The 18,230-nt window shown below is 41.1% G+C and overlaps 1 protein-coding gene and 1 long non-coding RNA gene across 4 annotated transcripts; both read left to right on the forward strand.

Annotated features, from left to right (window-relative positions):
- Nucleotides 1–2,158: 2,158 nt before the first annotated feature.
- Nucleotides 2,159–4,876, forward strand: LOC115248043 (uncharacterized). 3 transcript variants are annotated; one of them, XR_003887074.1, is made up of 5 exons: nt 2,159–3,578; nt 3,739–3,853; nt 3,933–4,102; nt 4,494–4,610; nt 4,700–4,876. It is a non-coding gene; the product is annotated as an uncharacterized lncRNA (long non-coding RNA). The 3 variants fall into 3 exon arrangements; XR_003887075.1 differs by having other exon boundaries at nt 2,159–2,630; XR_003887076.1 differs by lacking the exons at nt 2,159–3,578; nt 3,739–3,853 and having other exon boundaries at nt 4,076–4,102; nt 4,434–4,610.
- A 1,211-nt stretch (nt 4,877–6,087) lies between these two features.
- On the forward strand, nt 6,088–18,230 carry frrs1a (ferric-chelate reductase 1a). Its single transcript, XM_029831530.1, has 17 exons — nt 6,088–6,160; nt 10,584–10,825; nt 10,991–11,133; nt 11,766–11,860; nt 12,438–12,585; nt 13,216–13,332; nt 13,520–13,591; nt 13,877–13,975; nt 14,845–14,995; nt 15,192–15,305; nt 15,502–15,617; nt 15,712–15,798; nt 16,599–16,696; nt 17,210–17,268; nt 17,371–17,514; nt 17,635–17,693; nt 17,995–18,230. The coding sequence occupies exons 2-17, from the start codon at nt 10,621–10,623 to the stop codon at nt 18,085–18,087; spliced, it is 1,800 nt and encodes a 599-aa protein (XP_029687390.1). The 5' UTR covers nt 6,088–6,160; nt 10,584–10,620; the 3' UTR covers nt 18,088–18,230.

Consider the following 18,230-nt stretch of genomic DNA (forward strand, 5'->3'; position numbering starts at 1 on the left):
TGGTATGTCTTATTTGCACATCTCATTTGCACCTTATTTTTTTGTCTTCACACTGTCCGACACTCCTGTACATAATTTGTTATAATTTCTGTATATACTGTACAATGTACATAGCAATGTACATAACATAAGAGTCTTTTATTTTTATTTTATTTTTTTCTTTTAGTACTTTTTCTGTATTGTACACCACGGGCTACCGCTGTAACGTGCAATTTCCCCGATGTGGGATCAATAAAGTCTTTTATCCTTTATCCTATCCTTATCCTTTTAAATTTTTTAATGAACATTCGATCAGTCTGGCCCTCGGCTTGTAGCTACATTTTTTATTTGGCCCTCCGTCCATTTGACTTTGACACCCCTGATTTAAATGAATCAGGATGTTTCCATCAGTGGTTAAAAATCTGATGAATGTGATCATCAAAATGCACAAATTGTGTCTTAAATCAGTATCAGCCGTCTTTGTTCATTTAAATATATCGAGCAGTGATCCAGGATTAAACGTTGCTGTTGTCCAAGATTACTGACTGATCCATGATGTGTAACAGATTTCTATTATATCGATTAACGTGAATGTTTGCATTGAAATTTGACAGAAATCTGCAGAAGGTAAACTGTATAAAGGTTAACTTTCACAGAAACAGTTGCAGTCTCATTATGGGCTGTAACTGTAGGAGCTCCAGCTTATGTCATTAGAATCTACATGATTCAGTTTATTCATGCTTTTAGTGCTCTTTTGACTGAATTTTACCAGGTAAAAATGTACCTTTTCTGCCCCCAATACAAGAGTTCCTCTGTGTTCTAAGAGTTTAAAGAAATGCATTTAAAAAACTTAAAACGAGGCCAGATTTCCTACAAAAGCCTGGTTTGACCAGCAAGTCTGTATCATTTACAGTTATTGATGAGCTCTTTTTCTGTGATATCTGCCATTTAAGTCCTAAAAAGCTATTTAAGGGTCGTTTTCCTTCCACTTCTCAATCACCGACGTGTCCAACTTCACAGGACCTGCCCAAAGGTTCCCGTTTCTGCGCCAGAAGTCAGTAGGAGACAGACGGGACGCACGAAGGAGCCGCACGAAGGAGCCTCTCCAGGTGTGGGCTGGAGACTCGCTGATGCTGCGCTGACAACCACCGTCAGTGACAAGCTAGCGAGAGTTAGCTCACGAGACCGGAAATTAGCGACAGTAACCGGAAGTAAACAAATGAGCAGACAACTTTGCGTTAAAGTTTCATTCAAATATGCAAATAAAGAGTAAAATAACAAATACATTTAAACTTAACAGAAAATATAAGGACTCATCAACTTTATTTGTACCCAAAATGTAGTTTCTGCCATTACATAAACTTCCTCATGCAAATATTTACACTGTATGATATTAAACTATTAGCATTACACAAATGTAATTTAACTTGTGCCAAAAAATACATGCAAAAATGTTTCGATCCTCAGTCACATAACACAAAGCAGATAAACACAGTAAAGTTTCAAATTTAAAAAAAATCAAATCTAAGTTCACAAAAAAGCACGTAAAAATTAAATTGAGAATCTGTGACTGTGTACTGCACAATCCCTTGCTTATTCTAAGCTTATTCTTTTTATTTTAATTATTTTTGTGTACACTATTCTCCACCATTATTTAACTTAGTTAAATAAATAAGATTTATGATGCTTCTATGATGATTTTGAAAGACTTGTAAAAGTCTTCTTTTCACTTTATGTTTGATTAAATTTAAGCTGATATTCCATTCTTGACATATTTAAATTTACGGTATTTTTACAGTATATCTACAGTATTTGGTCATTTTGCTTCTTCCTATTTACTATTTCCCACATTTCTTATTTGTTTTTATGAGATTGCAATAAATCATATAACATTTAACAGATTGACTAAAGTCAAATGACCTGCGGTTCCCACCGATAGCAGTCATTCTGATGGGTGTTTGCTGGTTGCAGCTGAAATATTCCAATGCTCCATGTCACAGATACAGTATATACTAAACCCTAAAGATTCTGAAGGCATTATGTAAAATAGTAACGTATAATACAGACATTTGAAGAGACAATTAAGAGAATGTTTTCATGCTTATAAGAGTGGCCGAGGAGCCATTTAGAACTTTATAAAGATGCATTGTGTGACACCAGGAACTAATTTAACTTCAAGGCGAAGATGCTTCTGCTTTGTCGACCATCGACTGATCTCCTGAAAGTCCACCAGCGCTTTTTCTATGGACGGAGTAGACGGCAGATGTTTCCACAGATGCTCTTCACCAGTGGTCAGTGAGTGATGACGTTAGTGGTGCCGCCAATCAGGTAGCCTCACCCACGCGGAAGCAGAGGTCCATCATAGTCCCTACCAACACACACATGCATCAACAGTAAAATGTGACAATTGCACAAGCGGCTGATTTGTAAAAAAAAAAAAAAAATTGCTGTAAAGCGACTTTTATACAAGACAAGTTCCGTATTCCGAAAAAGCGGCAAAGCTCTGCAAAGCGTCTCCTCTCCACTTTGGAACGCCCTCTCTCCTCGAGGACCAATCATTGACGCTCGATAAGAGATTCCATAGCTTCCGTCGAGGCGGCCGGACCCCTCTCTGCATCAACGCCGTGGGTCCGAAGGCACGAAACGGAGAAGTATAAACAAGGCTTTATCAAGCGTTAATTCGGCTCTGTGTCGCGGACGCCGCGAGGGCTGTGTATGGTCCTCGATAAGGGGGGGCGTAATGTCACGGGTTAGCAACAAGCCCGGCCGATGTCCCGCCCCCAAGAGCCACACACCCCACCGTGATTGGTGGGTTCGTTCAGCTCCGCACACAACAATCTAAAGTGCCATTCATATCGAACTCGCGGGCCGCACTAACATTAAACTTACATATTAGGGGCGGGGGGGGCACAGACTATCGTCGTGAGCTTGAGGACACCTGGGCTAGAGGAGCTGCTGAGTGTCAACGAGGCATCTTTACAGGAAGCTGAAATGAAGTTGAGAGCACTCGTTGCATCTGCAGCCGAGGAGAAGGCCAAGTTGGAGGCCAGAGTAGAGCAATAGATCGCAGCCCTTGATAAGCTGCAGGGTGCATTGGCACTGAGAGAAAAGGAGACAAGTAATCTACAGAAGCAACTGCAGGAACTTCAGGAGCGTCTAGAGAAAAAAGAAGGGAAAATGAGGAAAGACAAGGATAAAGTTGGAGAACAACAGACAGAGAGGAGTTGACAGAGAGAGAGACTGTCAAGGAGCTCCAGAAGCAGCTTGATAAGGCTGCCAAGGAAATGCAGAAAATGAAGGAGTCCAATCGAGAGGAGACAGAGGCCATCAAGTTCCAAATGAGTTTAGAAAGCCTGAATCATCAATTACACCTGAGAGTAGATTTTTATTCATTTTATAAGGAGATGATTAAATTCTTCTAATCTTTCTTTTTTTGCAATAATAATCTACACAAATATTATAAATATGGCTTTCGGCTTCTCTCCCATTTCAGAGTATGAATGAGCAGCTGCAGAAAGTCAAAGTGAAGCTACAGCAAGAAAAGAATGTTTGCAGTCTGAAGGCCCGAGTGTCAGAGCAGAGTTTCGTTTTACGACACGGTGATTCATAGTTACGAGGTGGTCATAGTTACAAACTCCAGTGCTGGAAGGATTCCTTATAGATAATTTTTCACCACCCTCATTTGAGCCATTTGCTATAATTGCAGAATCCACAACAGCAGCTATAAGATCATAATTTCATCTTTTGTTTCTCTTCCAGGCTGCGAGCAAAACCCTCAGTTACATTGCGAAAATGATGCCCATGTAACAAAGAATGAAGCAGCCATTTGTGAGAACGTGGATTAGATCAAGCGCCTGAGAAATGCAGTTACCAGGTGGGTTCACTCACTCAGGAAATGCAGAATTTTGTGTTTTGGATGCAAAATAAGAGCTAACAGGTTTTACTCTATTCAGCACGGAGGAGTAGGACTCTATTCTACATGGAGGAGCTAGTGACACCTTCTCATCCAAATAGACCGCTCCACTCTCAGAATGCTGGTCTACTTGTGGTCTCTAGGGGTAGAATGGGGGGCCGAGCATTTAGCTACCAGGCCCCCCTGCTGTGGAAACAGCTCCCTGTCCAGGTACGGGAGGCTGACTCCATCTCTACTTTTAAGATCAGACTTAAAACCTTCCTCTTTGAAAAAGCTTATTGTCATTAATTCTGTAGTTGCAGTTACTATCCTAGACAAATTATCCTAGACCCCCAGCTTCCCTGAGCTGTCCCGAATGTTCAGACAAATTATCATACTTGAGGGTCGTCTAATCATTAGGTTAACATCTTAGTTATGCTGCTATAGGCCGAGGCTGCCGGGGTCCAGAAACATGATCACCTGACAGGCCTTTGTCACCCCAATGGTCATGGTCTCCTCTCCTCTCCTCTCCTCTCCTCTCCTCTCCTCTCCTCTCACGTAGACTAGTGATGTTTTTTCTTCTGTAGTTTTTCTGCCCCCCGCCTTCTGTATTCATCTACAGGTATCGCCCCCTTCAGAGCTGTGATTGGTCCTCGAAAAGAGGGGGCGTAATGTCACGAGTTCGCAACAAGTCCGGCCAATGTCCCGCCCCCGAGAGCCACAAACCCCACTGTTATTGGTAGGTTCATTCAGTTCCGCACACAACACTGAAAGTGCCATTCATATCGATCTTGCCTGGCCACACTAACATTAAACTTTCATATTAAGGTGGAGGCTACAAACTATCGTCCTGGGGGCCGAAGTTGGCCTGCGGGCCGCGAGCTTTAAACCACTTTAAAAGTTTAGAGACTCTGGGGACCACAAGTAAAACCAGCATTCTGAGAGCGGAGTGGTCTATTGGGATGATAAGGTGTCACAAGCTCCTCCAGGTAGGATGGAGCTAGGCCTCTGAGCACCTTGTTGGTCAGAAGAAGAATTTTAAAAATTATTCTACATTTAATGGGCAGCCAATGAAGAGACGCCAGTACAGGAGTTATGTGATCTATTTTGTCAATACCTGTCAGAACTCTAGCTGCAGCATTTTGTATCACCTTTTGGACACCCTGATAATAAAGAATTACAATAGTCCTGCCTGGAAGTAACAAATGCATGGACTAACTTTTCAGCAAAATGCCGCGTCAGTAGTTCCGTGCAGTTATATTTGCAGTTGCACCTCATAGACCATTAGCCGTAGGCCCACATTGTCTCACAGGAAATATTTTACAGTACAGCGGGACCTCTACTTACGAACGTCTTTTCATGCGAAATTTTCAGGTTACGAAACGTCTCAACAGGAAAATATTTCCTCTTGTAACGAAAGAAATGTCAGGATACGAAAGGCAAAAATACGCTACCGCTGCTACTCACAGCTCGCGGAGTTTAGCGAACGCAAACATGCTTGTAGCTGCTCTGCCATTGGCTATCGCCTAGCATTTTCCTGTACCGGTAATCCCATTGGCTAGGAGGGACGTCAATATGTACAAGTTTGTGTGTATCCTAGCGTCTTCTTCGTCGTCTTCGGGATTTATTGTGGGTTTTCGTATGTTTGTCCATTAGATGGCGGTGTTACCACAAGTGTTAACGTTCATTGCTAGTAATGATGGCTAATGTAAGATTAGCCTGTAATAAAGTTAATTTTGTTCTTGGAGAAGCCTTGTACTGAATTCCTACATTTATTGTGCAGTAATCTAATTGTAACATGTATTATGTATTTCTTTGATGCATTTTTATGATTTATTAAAAAAATTATGTCCGAATTTTTGGTGGCTTGGAACGGATTAGGGCATTTACATGGAAAACGCATCTCTACTTACGTAATTTTCAGGTTACGAAACAACTTCCAGAACCAATTAATTTCGTAAGTAGAGGTCCCACTGTATTTTGAAACATACAAAATGTCAAATATTGCTCAATACTGTTGTTAAGCTATATTATTTGTATATAAATGTGTTTACAGTCTCTAAAATGTACCTAGTCAGCGGTAAGGTAACACCTATACACTCTTTCATGGCCAATCATCATATTCTTGTACAGCCTTCAGGTTGTAAAACCGTCGCAATGATACCTTATGATACATGTGAAACGTGTGGGTGTGCACACACACATACCACACACACACTTAGACAAGCACATAGAGCTTGGTCATGCATGGAAACTATTCCACAGGAGAAGAGTTCAGTCAGCTGAGGGGTGAGTACGAGTATGATATCATGTATTTTGACCATTTCTGTTTGTTAATTTTGACTTTTAAATGTAACTGGTGCCTAAATTTACCTGAGCTAATTAGTCTTATCACACAACCATAATTCAAATATATTTGGATGGATGAACATAAAAAGTGGGACATGTGGCTATTGCTCTGATAATCCAATTATATGATGGTGATTTTTTTCTTAAGCAAATGTAACAATTAAGAAAACACTCCACAATGGAGGCCTCGCACATTTTTTTGATCATATTCTGTAGCTGCAGTTGGACCTTCGCAACAGCAGACTGTAATGTTTAAAATCTCAAGCCTTTGCCAAATCTTAAATGCTTTATTGTAAAAGGATTGGCGGATACACCTGATAACAGGCTGACTGTTGCTATCAGGGGGTGTACTACTAACTACTGTAGAAATTATTATGTGTATTGACTGTTGTCATAATGACACATGAGGGTAACCATGGTGAACAACCGAGAACAGCACTCTAAAGTGATTGGTTTCTGTTCTAGGAACATATTCAGCAGTTTAGAACATGTAACTGACTCTGAGCATCCACAACAAAAAAATCAAAGTCCAGTGGTACATATGTGTTTTTAATTTGCAGTTAATTAAACTAGCTTACTGCTACCATAGCATGAGCATGTTGATTCCTGACCAAAAATCTCTGTGTTATTTAGTTTTTAAATTGTTAAGCTCAGCTCTGAAATCCTCGCTGTACAAACATATTGAACTGGGAAGCTCTGGTCAACAAGACAAGCATGGCTGCACATGCTGTTCGCTCCAAGACCAGGAAGTCAACCGCAAACTTTGCAGTCAGCTGAGTATTTATCAGTGGCAGCATGTATGTCATCTTTCCTTCTAGCTGATGGTTCAGAAACCAAAACAAGACCATTAATCAGCTTTTCCCTGCAACTCTGCTCTCACTGTGGTGTCCATCACTGCCACACAGCTGGTAAATTAAGTCCATCCTGAGCAAATTGTGCAATCATAAGTATGAACAAAAGATGTATTTATGTACACATTTATCTTTGTATGCTGATACACATTAAGCTTGGTTAAGTGTTACAATACATACAGTAGCATTTGGAAGTAACATACTTGGAAAGCCAGGAGGGAACTACTCCAGACTGTCTGCAGAGCTTGTTTACTTTGTTGTTTGTTTGTTAGAAACCCACAGTTTCTTACTGAAATGCTAACTAACTTATGTCATATATGTTCATTAGCCATGGACAGGAAGAGGGATCAGATCGAAGCACTACCATAGTGAGAGCAGATATAAGAGACCGTGCGCTGCTGGAGGCTCATCAAATACAATAATAATTATAATAATATTTGTATTACCAATATTCCTACTTTCAGTAATCTGTGAATGGTTCTATCCTGTTTTGGGAACAAACCAAGGAGAGTCTGCTCAGACCCAGTTGCAATGTGCTCTTCTGGGAGGAGAAAAACAATATTCCTGTTGTTTGTTGCAGGTTCATCCCCCTTTCTCTCCCCTGAGACTGAGCCTAGCCCAGCCCACAGCTTTTGTGTAACCTGTACTTTTCTGTAAGCTTAGTTAGGCTGTGATTGTGGTCACAACCCCCCCAGGTAGAGGGCATTCTACACCTTCCTTTTGCTGTAAAAGTAATGGAAATGTAAGACTCTTTCAACAACATGCTGCTGTGGTCGACTCTCTGTGTCTGATAGCACATCTCAGGGTAAGAAAACACTGCTAGCACAAACTGTAGCTTACCTCAGATCTCTATAGTTTTTCAATTTTAAATGTGCATTTCAAACTTAAATTTGAAAATGAGCATACATTTTTAAAGGAATTTAGTTGCAAATAGGCATGGGCTGCTGGAATAATTGCTGTAGCTAAAACAATTAAAATTTCACAAAATTTCAATGTACAAATTTGAACTATGGCAATACTTTCAGTGTGCTGCAGTTCACCTTGGACCTTATCAGTGCTGTGACAGACAGAGCCACACCCTGGGCGCCGTCATCTTTCCTTCTTCCTCCTGTCTTAAAATCCACTATCTGCTTTCTTTTTAAACACCTGATTTGAGCCCAGTGTTCTTATGTCTGGAAATTTCTGTCTGTTTTCTCTTTCCCTTGAAATTTGATGTTGTCTTGTTTACTGGCTGCGCTGACCCAGACAAACAAGTCCAAAACTGCTGCGTAGTCAAGCATCAGCAGTTTCAGGCCAACGGTTTGAACTTATTGATTATGTTATCTGCAAATTTCAGGACTTACACAAACTGCAAGAGGAGATTGAGCTCCCGATGACCTAAACACATACAAATATGCAACATAAGTAACCCTCAGAATGATTCTGATCCCCTGCAGACAGCTGTAGTCAGGCTGACATAATTTCTTCAATATGACACAAGAAAAGTGCTCTAAAATCGTAAACAAATACCGTATTTTCATGTCTATAAGGCGCACCTAAAACACTGAGATTTTCTCAAAAATCAACGGTGCGCCTTATAATATGTGTGTGGACTGAGTTCCAAAATCTGCTGTGTGCCTTTGGTGGGTGCACTACGGTAAACGCTCCGCCAATCGATTAGAGGAACACCTATGCATAAGGACTCCCTAAAATGGCGCTGGTCAAGCGTCACGCGTATGAGGCTTACTTTAAACTGCAGGCCATCGAATATACGGCTGAAAATGGCAATCGAGCAGCTGCAAGACATTTTAATGTAAATGAGTCCATGGTCAGAAAGTGGAGAAAACAAGAAAGTGAACTGCGCCAAGTGAGGAAGACAAAGCTGAGTTTCCGCGGGAACACAGCAAGGTGGCCCGGGCTGGAAGACCAAGTGGAACAGTTGGTTGTGGAACAGCGAAAAACTGGAAGGGGCTCCTGGAATAATTGCTCTATTGCTCAGGGGCTCTACTGTCACCATTCGACAAAAGGCCAAAGCGATTGCTGAAGAAATGGACATTGAGCACTTCCAAGGAGGTTTGTCTTGGTGTTTTTGCTTTATGAGGAGGCGGCACTCTCCATACGCGCAAGGACAATGGTTGCCCGCCCGGATTACCAGGAGAGGGCGGCCATCTTCCGCACCTACTGCCGCGACAAGATAACCGCGCTCAGCCACATCACCAACATGGATGAGATCCCTCTGACTTTTGACATCCCTTTGACCCACACAGTGGAGAAAAAAGGGACCAGCACGGTGGTGATACGCACAACGGGGCACGAGAAGTCGTCCTTCACTGTGGTTCTCAGCTGCCACGAAAACAGACTTCTGGACAGAGCGCTGGATGACGGAAGGCAAACACTCCTTCACAAAGACTATGCAGCGGCAGCGGCGGGCAAGTTATGCCACCATATGCGGGTGGATTGTAGACGCATGGGCTATGATACCGTCTTCATGTATTGGAAGAGCGTTCACAAAAGCTGGCATCAACGCTGAAACGGAACTGGTCGGTGAGTCTGATTCAGATGATGAAGAAGAGGAATTCGGGATGTTGGACACTGAAATAGCACAGCTGTTTAATTCAGATACAGAAGATGAAAACTTTGATGGTTTTGTGGCAGAAGAATGAATGTTTTGTTCAATAAAAGTGTCATAACTCACCGTTTTACTTCCATTTTTTACTGTATGTTTTAGCATGCGCCTAATAATATGGTGCGCCTTATGTATGTTTTAAATACAGATATAGCACCCATAACTGAGACTACACCTTTTATTACAGTGCGCCTTATGGTCGTGAAAATACGGTATATAATTTTCTTTCTGTAAAACACACAAAGGGTAACAAAAACACAGAAACATTCAGAAAAGATAGGAAATGTTTAATAAATGTAATGTATTTAAAAGCCTCAGTGAGGGTGTCAGATCTAATGGAGAACATAATTTGTTCATACTTCAACAACTGCCACAACAATGGTGTGATATCCTGGGACAACACATTTCTAAAGTTGGACCATCAAGATTCAAAAAATTAATGGCCAAAGGCACTGGATTTTTTTTTTTTTTGAGTTATTGGTCTCTGTAGACCTTTCAAAACCTGTCAATAAAAGTCTATAAAATCATCAATTACAATGAGTATTGGGTCTGACAAGATTTGTTTCTACAAGTGGGAACCCTTAATGTCACCCAATGGTCTGTAAAGGGCTTTTAATGTCTAATTAACTATGGAAATAATTTCAGACAGCCAGCAGATCATATTTTAGAATGATGAAATGTAGTTGTTGACAGATAGAGTTGCAAAAAAAAAAAAAAAAAGAGTATTTCATGAAAATTAATGGGATTGGATTGGAGCCACACTATTCCAGCATTCACACAGTGGATCTCAGTGGAATTGCACATAAAGTCATTTCCGTGTTGGCTTTTCAGATGGGTAGACTACATCCATCTTTGTGCAGTCTACTATGGCACAGTAAATTAATGCGGAATTGAATTTTCTTTTCAGAATTTGGCGCCATCTTTTAGCAGCTGATCCAACACTGATGTCTCCTGTGGCAGTGCCTTGTCTTCTTCTTATCTCCATCTTGGGGTTTCAGTGTGTGCCAATATTCTGCTACTCTAATGGCAAAGTTTCCAAAGTGTGTGGCAGCATGGTCCCCCATCACAGTGGTCATGGTCAGACCTCACCCAGCCCCTACCACCTACAGACAAATACCACCACATTCAGTCCCAATGATCGGATCCAAGGTAATGTCCATGACAGTCAGTCCCTGATTTTACTTATGCTAACAGGGAGTCTGCATTGAAACTAATTTAATAAAGTTAGCATGAATTTACAGAACCAACAGAAATGCACTTCCTAATCGTTCTTAATACCCGCTTTTATAGTATTTTTCTAAACACCCTCCACAGTCATTCTGTCTGGATCGTCTCCTTTTGAGGGTTTCCTGCTTCAGGCCAGAGATGCAGCCAGTCCACATTCAGCAGCCACAATCGGAACCTTCACTCTGACCAACCCGGGCATGACACAGCTTCTCACCTGTAACAGTCATCAGGTGTTCTTCAGCACGCACACGCACACACACGCATGCACGCACCCACAAACACACATGTACGCAGGCACACACACACCCACACACACACACAGTGTAGATTAAAGAGCATAAAATTTCAAGGTTCCCTCAAATCCTACTGACAAGCATTCCTTCAAGGAAACAGAACTGGGTGCTCTCTAGGAGGGTGGAGGTTGAGGAGTAAGAGTAACACTTGTGCAGCGGCAGCACCCCAGGCTGGATGAGATGCACCCTAAGTACATTAAGAAAGGGGACCAGAGGATTTGTTCCAATTACTCATCCTCCAAGGGAAGGTCTATACCAGGGTACTGGTGATGAGAGTCTGACTGTTTGTTGAACCTCAGAGTTCAGGAGCAGTGTCATTATGGTTCCTTTACGTAAAACTGTGGACCAGCTATCCAGGTTACATGTGTTTTATAGCTCTGGAAAAGGTTTACAACCATGTAACCAGAGGAACTCTGTGGAGGGCACCCTGAGAATATGAGTGAGATGGACCTCTACTAAAGGCATACAATGGCAACATTTTCTTGTGTCATCCCTCCATCAACAAGACAGAGGGGTGGACGTGCAAACATTTGAGATTAATACGACAATCCTTGAATGTCGTTCTACAGGGTTCTGCTGTCAGCCATACCAGTGCTGTCACAAAGACAGAGGTGGTGGTAATCTGGAACGCTCCTGCAGATGCTCCCAGTCATGTCCAGTTTTTGTGAGTTGATCCCTCTCGTAGGCACTAACACACAGTCTATTTAAGACCAAACATTGTCAGGATGTAGCTGCAATTTCGGAGTCTTATAGCAGAATAAACATAAAGGAAACAGGCATCATCTTCCACTAAATATACTGTATATATTTATGCAGTGAAACTGCATGTAGTTGTATTTGTCTGTGCATGTTTCATGAGGATGGCAGAATTCTGACAGTTTGTTTAGTAATATAATCAAATCCTCTGTTACTATTTCTGTTATTTTAATTAGGTCTGACCTTGTTGGTGTTCAGTGTTTATTTTTCCGCATAAGTAATTTGTACGAAGCTAAAAATGGCTGCATGAATGAATGCTGTTGGAAGCCCGTAACCACTGTGGTCGCACGTGACAACAGTGTAATGAAAGCCCATAGAGGAGTCATAGTGTCATAGCCATTAATAGTGGGCAGTCTAACACACACAAATAACAGTAGGCATCATTGAGGGAATTGTGGGTTTGATTTCTAGGTTCTAGATTTTTTAGGTTTAGTTGCATTGCAACATATACTTTAATATATGTTTTTTTAATTAATTATTTTTAGTGTGAGTGTAGTTGCTCACTACAGCAAGTTTTGGGTGAAGCTGCCTGGACCAATCATCAATGAACATAATGCTACACCCCTCCCAACCCAGTCGAGCACTACACCTCCTCTGATACCGGTGACCACACACTCCGTCCTGCCTGGCCCCGTGAGTGTCAACACATAATGAATGTTAATGTACAAACCATATATCATCATCTCTGTGAAGTTAACCCTCACTTTGTTGTTTATGCAACTTCAAATGTCAGCCAAAACTGAAAGTGTTTGCATGAACAGTTGGATTTAAAACATCCTGCTGTACTTACTGTGCTTCAGTGTGAATAACTTCATCTTCAATCTATGCTAGCAGGGTCTGATTGTATCATATGTAACAGAATATATGATGCCTATCCCTGAAACCAGATATTTATTGCAGTTGTCTTTTAACTTTACCTTAGTTTTGCTTTTATTGTCCATGACTTTAATGCACAATTTTAATGCCTTTACATGTGATTTTAATGATATAAAATGCTTTAAAATCTTTATCACCTGAATACTGAGTGCAGTCATGTGCCTTTGTAAAGCACTTTGAACTGCCTAAAGTCCAACTGAAGTTACGAGTCATTGCTGAACTCCATTTACAGCTCCAGATTAGCTGTTGAATTATAAGATTAGTGACTTAAGAATGAAACCTGTCCAAACTTTAGATTACAATCAATTTTGATAATGATTAGCTGCCTGAATGCATATTCTGTGATACATATTTATGTGGCATCATCTCTCTGTAATACCACTGTAGTTCACCTCTGAAGGATGTGGTCAAACAAAATCCTGCCTATTAGACCCTCCAGGCTGTGATCCACAAGATTCACAGTGTTTGTTCCTGTCAATGACAACAGAAGGCCCAGAACAAACGGTTTGTTTCTTACAATTTTAATCAATGTCAATATTACAACAATTAAAGGGGCAACTCTAAGTGACCCTCGTGTCAGATGCTTAATTTACAGTCTGTTTTAGCCACCCACAGTACTGACATGTACGCAGTAAAGTCAGTATTAAGGGGATCCTGAATTCAATAAAGTTCCAAACTCTTTTCTGTCCAGTCTGTGAGGTTCGAGCTGAGTGGACCTGCAGAGGGATACGTCGCCTTTGCTCTGTCCTGGGACACAATGATGGTGAGCCACCTCTAACACATCCTACTGCATCAGACATGGATTTAATAGGGAAACATGTCTCAGACTCTGTTTTCCTGAAGTTGACTGAGCACTTAAAACTGAAAGCAAATGAAGACTGAGGCCTTTTGATATAACCAGGACTTCTGTTCTCCATCTGAAAATGTTGACAAAATGTCCATTACCTTAATTCCCTTTCATTTTCTGTGTTTTATCCTCTATGACATGGCAAATCACCAATGACCAAATGAAACTTGTCTACCTTTGACTTCATGTCTGCATGAATAGGGGAACGACGATGTGTATTTGTGCATAAAAGATGGTGACAGTGTATCTGTTAGTGCTGCCTTTGTCAGTGGACGAACGTACCCCGAGGACCAGTCACAGGTGAGATTAATTTTCTTTAGAATCATAGATCCTACTAATATTCTCCATAGCTTCCATGTTTAAATCATGGGGTGTTATGCAACGTTTCACTGGAGCTTCTTCTCTCGGTTGCTAAAAGCTCATTTTCCCTCCCTCTCAGCGATGGTGCACTCCCTGTTGTTACTCCCAGATTTACACACACTAGGACTCTTGAAAATGTCCCAACTTTGATCAGTGGCACCACCGGCTGCAGGGCTGCTTTGTATTGTTAATTGTGTTTTTAATAATTGCTGAGTCATTTATGTCAGTGTTTTCATCCATGTCATCCAGCAGCACCCACTGAAACATTTAGTGATGTCACCAGCTAGTTCAGTAATGAGATAATCTATTCCAGCTTTCTATTGACTGAAAGGCTGATGTCACTTGGGGCAGCCTTTGTTCTGGACTTATCAAGTATTTTAGAAATTCATTTCCCACTTTTTCATTCTTTTTACATTAGTCCCTTCCCATGACGGAGAAGGGTTTTTCTGCTGCTTTTCCTCTACTTTCAGCATTAGTCTCCCAGTTCTTTCAGAGATGTACTTTCTTCATCTCTCCCACAAATCCATGATTAGCATGAAACTTTGTGAACTTGTGCACCACTGCAACCAGCCTGGAGGGTGAAATGCAACTTATTTGCATAACTAGATCATGGTTACACACACATCAGGAAGAGATTTATGATTTTTATATGACTGTGTTATGCCTTTAGTTCAGGCTTCCTTCTCTCTCATTCAAAATGAATATATACATATGGTGAAAATAGACTTTCTAAAAGCTGTGCACATGTGATCACTTCACTTAAAATGCTTGTAAAAAAAAAAGTGAAAACAGCCTCATTGTGTTTGCAGGCTGACCTGTCCTCAGTGTCATGGCGGCTGGCAGATGGATCAATGCAGTGCCGATTCAGTCGGCCTGTCAAAATGAGCAGTCCAGAAACACGCCGCTTCAGTCTGGATCAAGAGTACTTCCTGTTTCTAGCCAATGGACATGCTCAACACGGTAATATAGTTTATTTTGCATAATCGTGTTCATGTCATTGAGGGTTGAGCTCCACATATGCAGCACATTCGTGTCACGTTTACCCTTCTGATAAAGACTTGCCTTTTGTCCTTTATTGCAGCTTTATCTGACTTCCTGCAGTCTTTCAGATGTGATATTAGGAAAAATTCTTATGACATTTTTTTTTCACCTCAAGGTAAAATATGGAAACACAACCGTCAGCCATTAATCTCTACAGAGAAAAAACTTATAATTGGACCCCCTGAGGTCCTCAGAGGTTCCCGAGGCCCCACTCTCCTGAAAATCCATGGTAAGGTTCACCTGAAACTATAGTTGTATATATTTCTATATCTGTCTTCATATTTTATGTACTGTATATATTTTATACACATAGATTTGCCCAACCTCAGACAGGTGATAAACCTGTGATTGTTGTTATCCAACTTTCCATTTAATGTTGTGTTTACACCAGTTTGCCAAAGATAACAGAAGATTCTCCTGTTCAGGTGCATTAATGCTCTTGGCCTGGATGGTAACAGGAAGTGTTGGTACCGTCATCGCCAGTTTCTACAAACCAGACTGGCCACGTAAAACTCTTTTCGGCCAGAAGGTCTGGTTCCAGGTAAATAGTATGCACCCACAGGCACTTGCTACCATAATACTACTATTTTCATTTTCATTTCATGATACGTTGTTCTCTCTCACTCTCTTTTTAGCTTCATCGAGGGCTTATGATGCTCACTGTCACTTTGACCATTGCAGCCTTTTGCCTCCCATTTTTCTACAGGAAAGGCTGGAGCAAAGTATATCACACATGACCACACACACAAAGTTCAACATTATGTTCAACTTTTTTATTGTAGGGTTATTGGTTATGCAGCAAATATGATATAATCAGTTAAAGATCCAGAACATAAATACAGTAGTTTCCATGAGGAGGGGGATACAGTGGGTAATGTAACAGCTATTTTCATCCTCGTGACGGAGACTGACTATGACTGAGTCGTCTGCAAACCTAAAATAAATCTGTTGTCGTGCCAACTGTGGCACGTCCATTATACAGAATGGAAAGCAGAGAGAGGAAATAACAGTCCTGGGGAGACCCAGAGGAGGGTGTCAGTTCACCTGACGTGCATCCATTTACCTTCGCTCCCTGTGTTGGATAATCAATGTTAAAATCTAAACTTCAAATGATTGATAAGTTTGTCAATTCAAAACAAGTCTGGATGTTTTTTGTTTCTTTCAAGATGTTTAAGAACATGGTTCAGTAAAGCGACCTTGGCACCTTCATGGCCTCCCGTCTGTATGCAAACAGCAGTGGGTCGAGTTAATGTTCAATCTTCATTATCAGGTCTATTTTTATGAGTTTTTCAAAGGAGTTAATAACAAGGGAAATCAGGCCTCCCTTGTAAAACCATTAAGAACCATAATATGGTTGTCACAGGTGTATCAGCTGAACCACGACAAGTGAATGATAAATGGATGGTGTTGAATGCAGTTGTTCCATAAAGATATCTGCATGTGTGCGTGTGTGTGTGTGTGTGTGTGTGTGTGTGTGTGTGCGCGCGTACGTGCATGCGTGTGTGTGTGTGTTTGTGTGCAGCATGCTGGTGTCCATCCATATCTAGGCTGCTGTGTCCTGGCTCTGTCTTTGACCCAACCCATCATGGCTGCGATGAGACCTTCACCTAATTCACGCAGGTAAACACCTACGTTGTCTGTCAGACACACACACACACACACACACACACAATATTTCTCATGTGATGGTCAGTGTGATGATCAGGATCAGCCACTGCTTTAATATTTTTATACACTACTGACCACAAATCCAGAAAACAAGCACAGTATAACTGTGGGATTCCAACCAGTTTATGCAGAACTGAAGAAGCCTCTCAGATAAAAGTTTAAATGTCTTTAAACTTAAAAAAGGGAATTGCATTGAATTTTCTTAAGCCAAAATTTGTCTTTGCCTGGATGGCTGAGAACATTCATATAACACAATGGGCAAAGGCAGGGTCCACCCCTGGATGAGTATCATTTGTGGGCATGGTATCTTACTCAAGGGTATCTTGGTAAGCTCTGAAGGACTTCTGGTACCTTCCCCTACTACCAGAACACCTTCCATGTTTTGTCTGCCCTGGGGCTAGGTAAAACCCAGAAGCCTTTAACACTGCCTGTTATAAAATACCTGTCTTCTGTCTTAAATTTCAGACGGTTCTTCTTTAATTGGGCACACGCAGGGGTTGGGTATGTAGCTGAGATCCTGGCAGGTTGGTTTTATTGGTATGAATAAATAATGTAACACTGTGTGAACACGTGTGTGTGTGTTGATGACACACAAGGCTGGCTCCATCCTGTGCTCTGTCTGGCAGTGGCAGCCATGTTCCTGGGGATCCGTCATTCATCCCTTCTCCTCCCTCAGCCATGGACCACACATGTTTTGATTGGATATGTGGCCTGGCTAGCCACATTTCGGGTTCTCCTACTCCTGCACAAGCACTTTTATGGCAAAAGATGTAAGAAATCCTCTAAGAATTATCTGTTAATTTAAAAGTTACAGGAGAATATGCTTTAAGACAGTATGCATCTTTCCGTGGAATGGTTTATTTTCCCATGTGCTTTTCCTTTGTCTGCAGCTCCTGAATCAGAGGACACACAGTGTATCCTTTCCAGTTCATCACTGATGTCCCGCTGGGTGTGTATGATGGAGTTTCAGCTTAAAATAAAAGTTCTACATTTGGTAGACCGTATAAATGTTACAATTTTAATTAATTAAATGTTAGTCTTAAAGAATATTTATATTTAATGTATAATTTTTGCATTGTGTGAAATTTAAAGTATTTCATTATCTGAACACAATCCAGCATGAACTGGCATTGGCTGGTTTACAAAAATTAATACTGGTAATGGACTTTTGTTTCCACCGGGATTTTTGAGAGGGTTCAATAAGATACTGCTGTGGTCTCACAGTCTGACTTGTGGAATATCTATTTTAGGGGCCCATCATCAAGCTCTCCATCTTGGCTCTGTTGGCACTGGGAAATGTTGGTCTCTTGGTCACCTTGTTGATTGCTATTGTTGAAATTTGATAATTTGTATGAAAAATGAAGAGTCGCCCCACTCCACCTTCGACGAGGTCTTTGAACTTTGTTGTTCAACCACTTAAAACTATGAAAATGATGTTAACTTAGGAATTGACAGACAAAAGAAATAAAATATCTCACTGCTAAAA

This window comes from Takifugu rubripes, chromosome 22 (genome assembly GCF_901000725.2).
Source record: "Takifugu rubripes chromosome 22, fTakRub1.2, whole genome shotgun sequence".
In the NCBI taxonomy this organism is placed as follows: domain Eukaryota; kingdom Metazoa; phylum Chordata; class Actinopteri; order Tetraodontiformes; family Tetraodontidae; genus Takifugu; species Takifugu rubripes.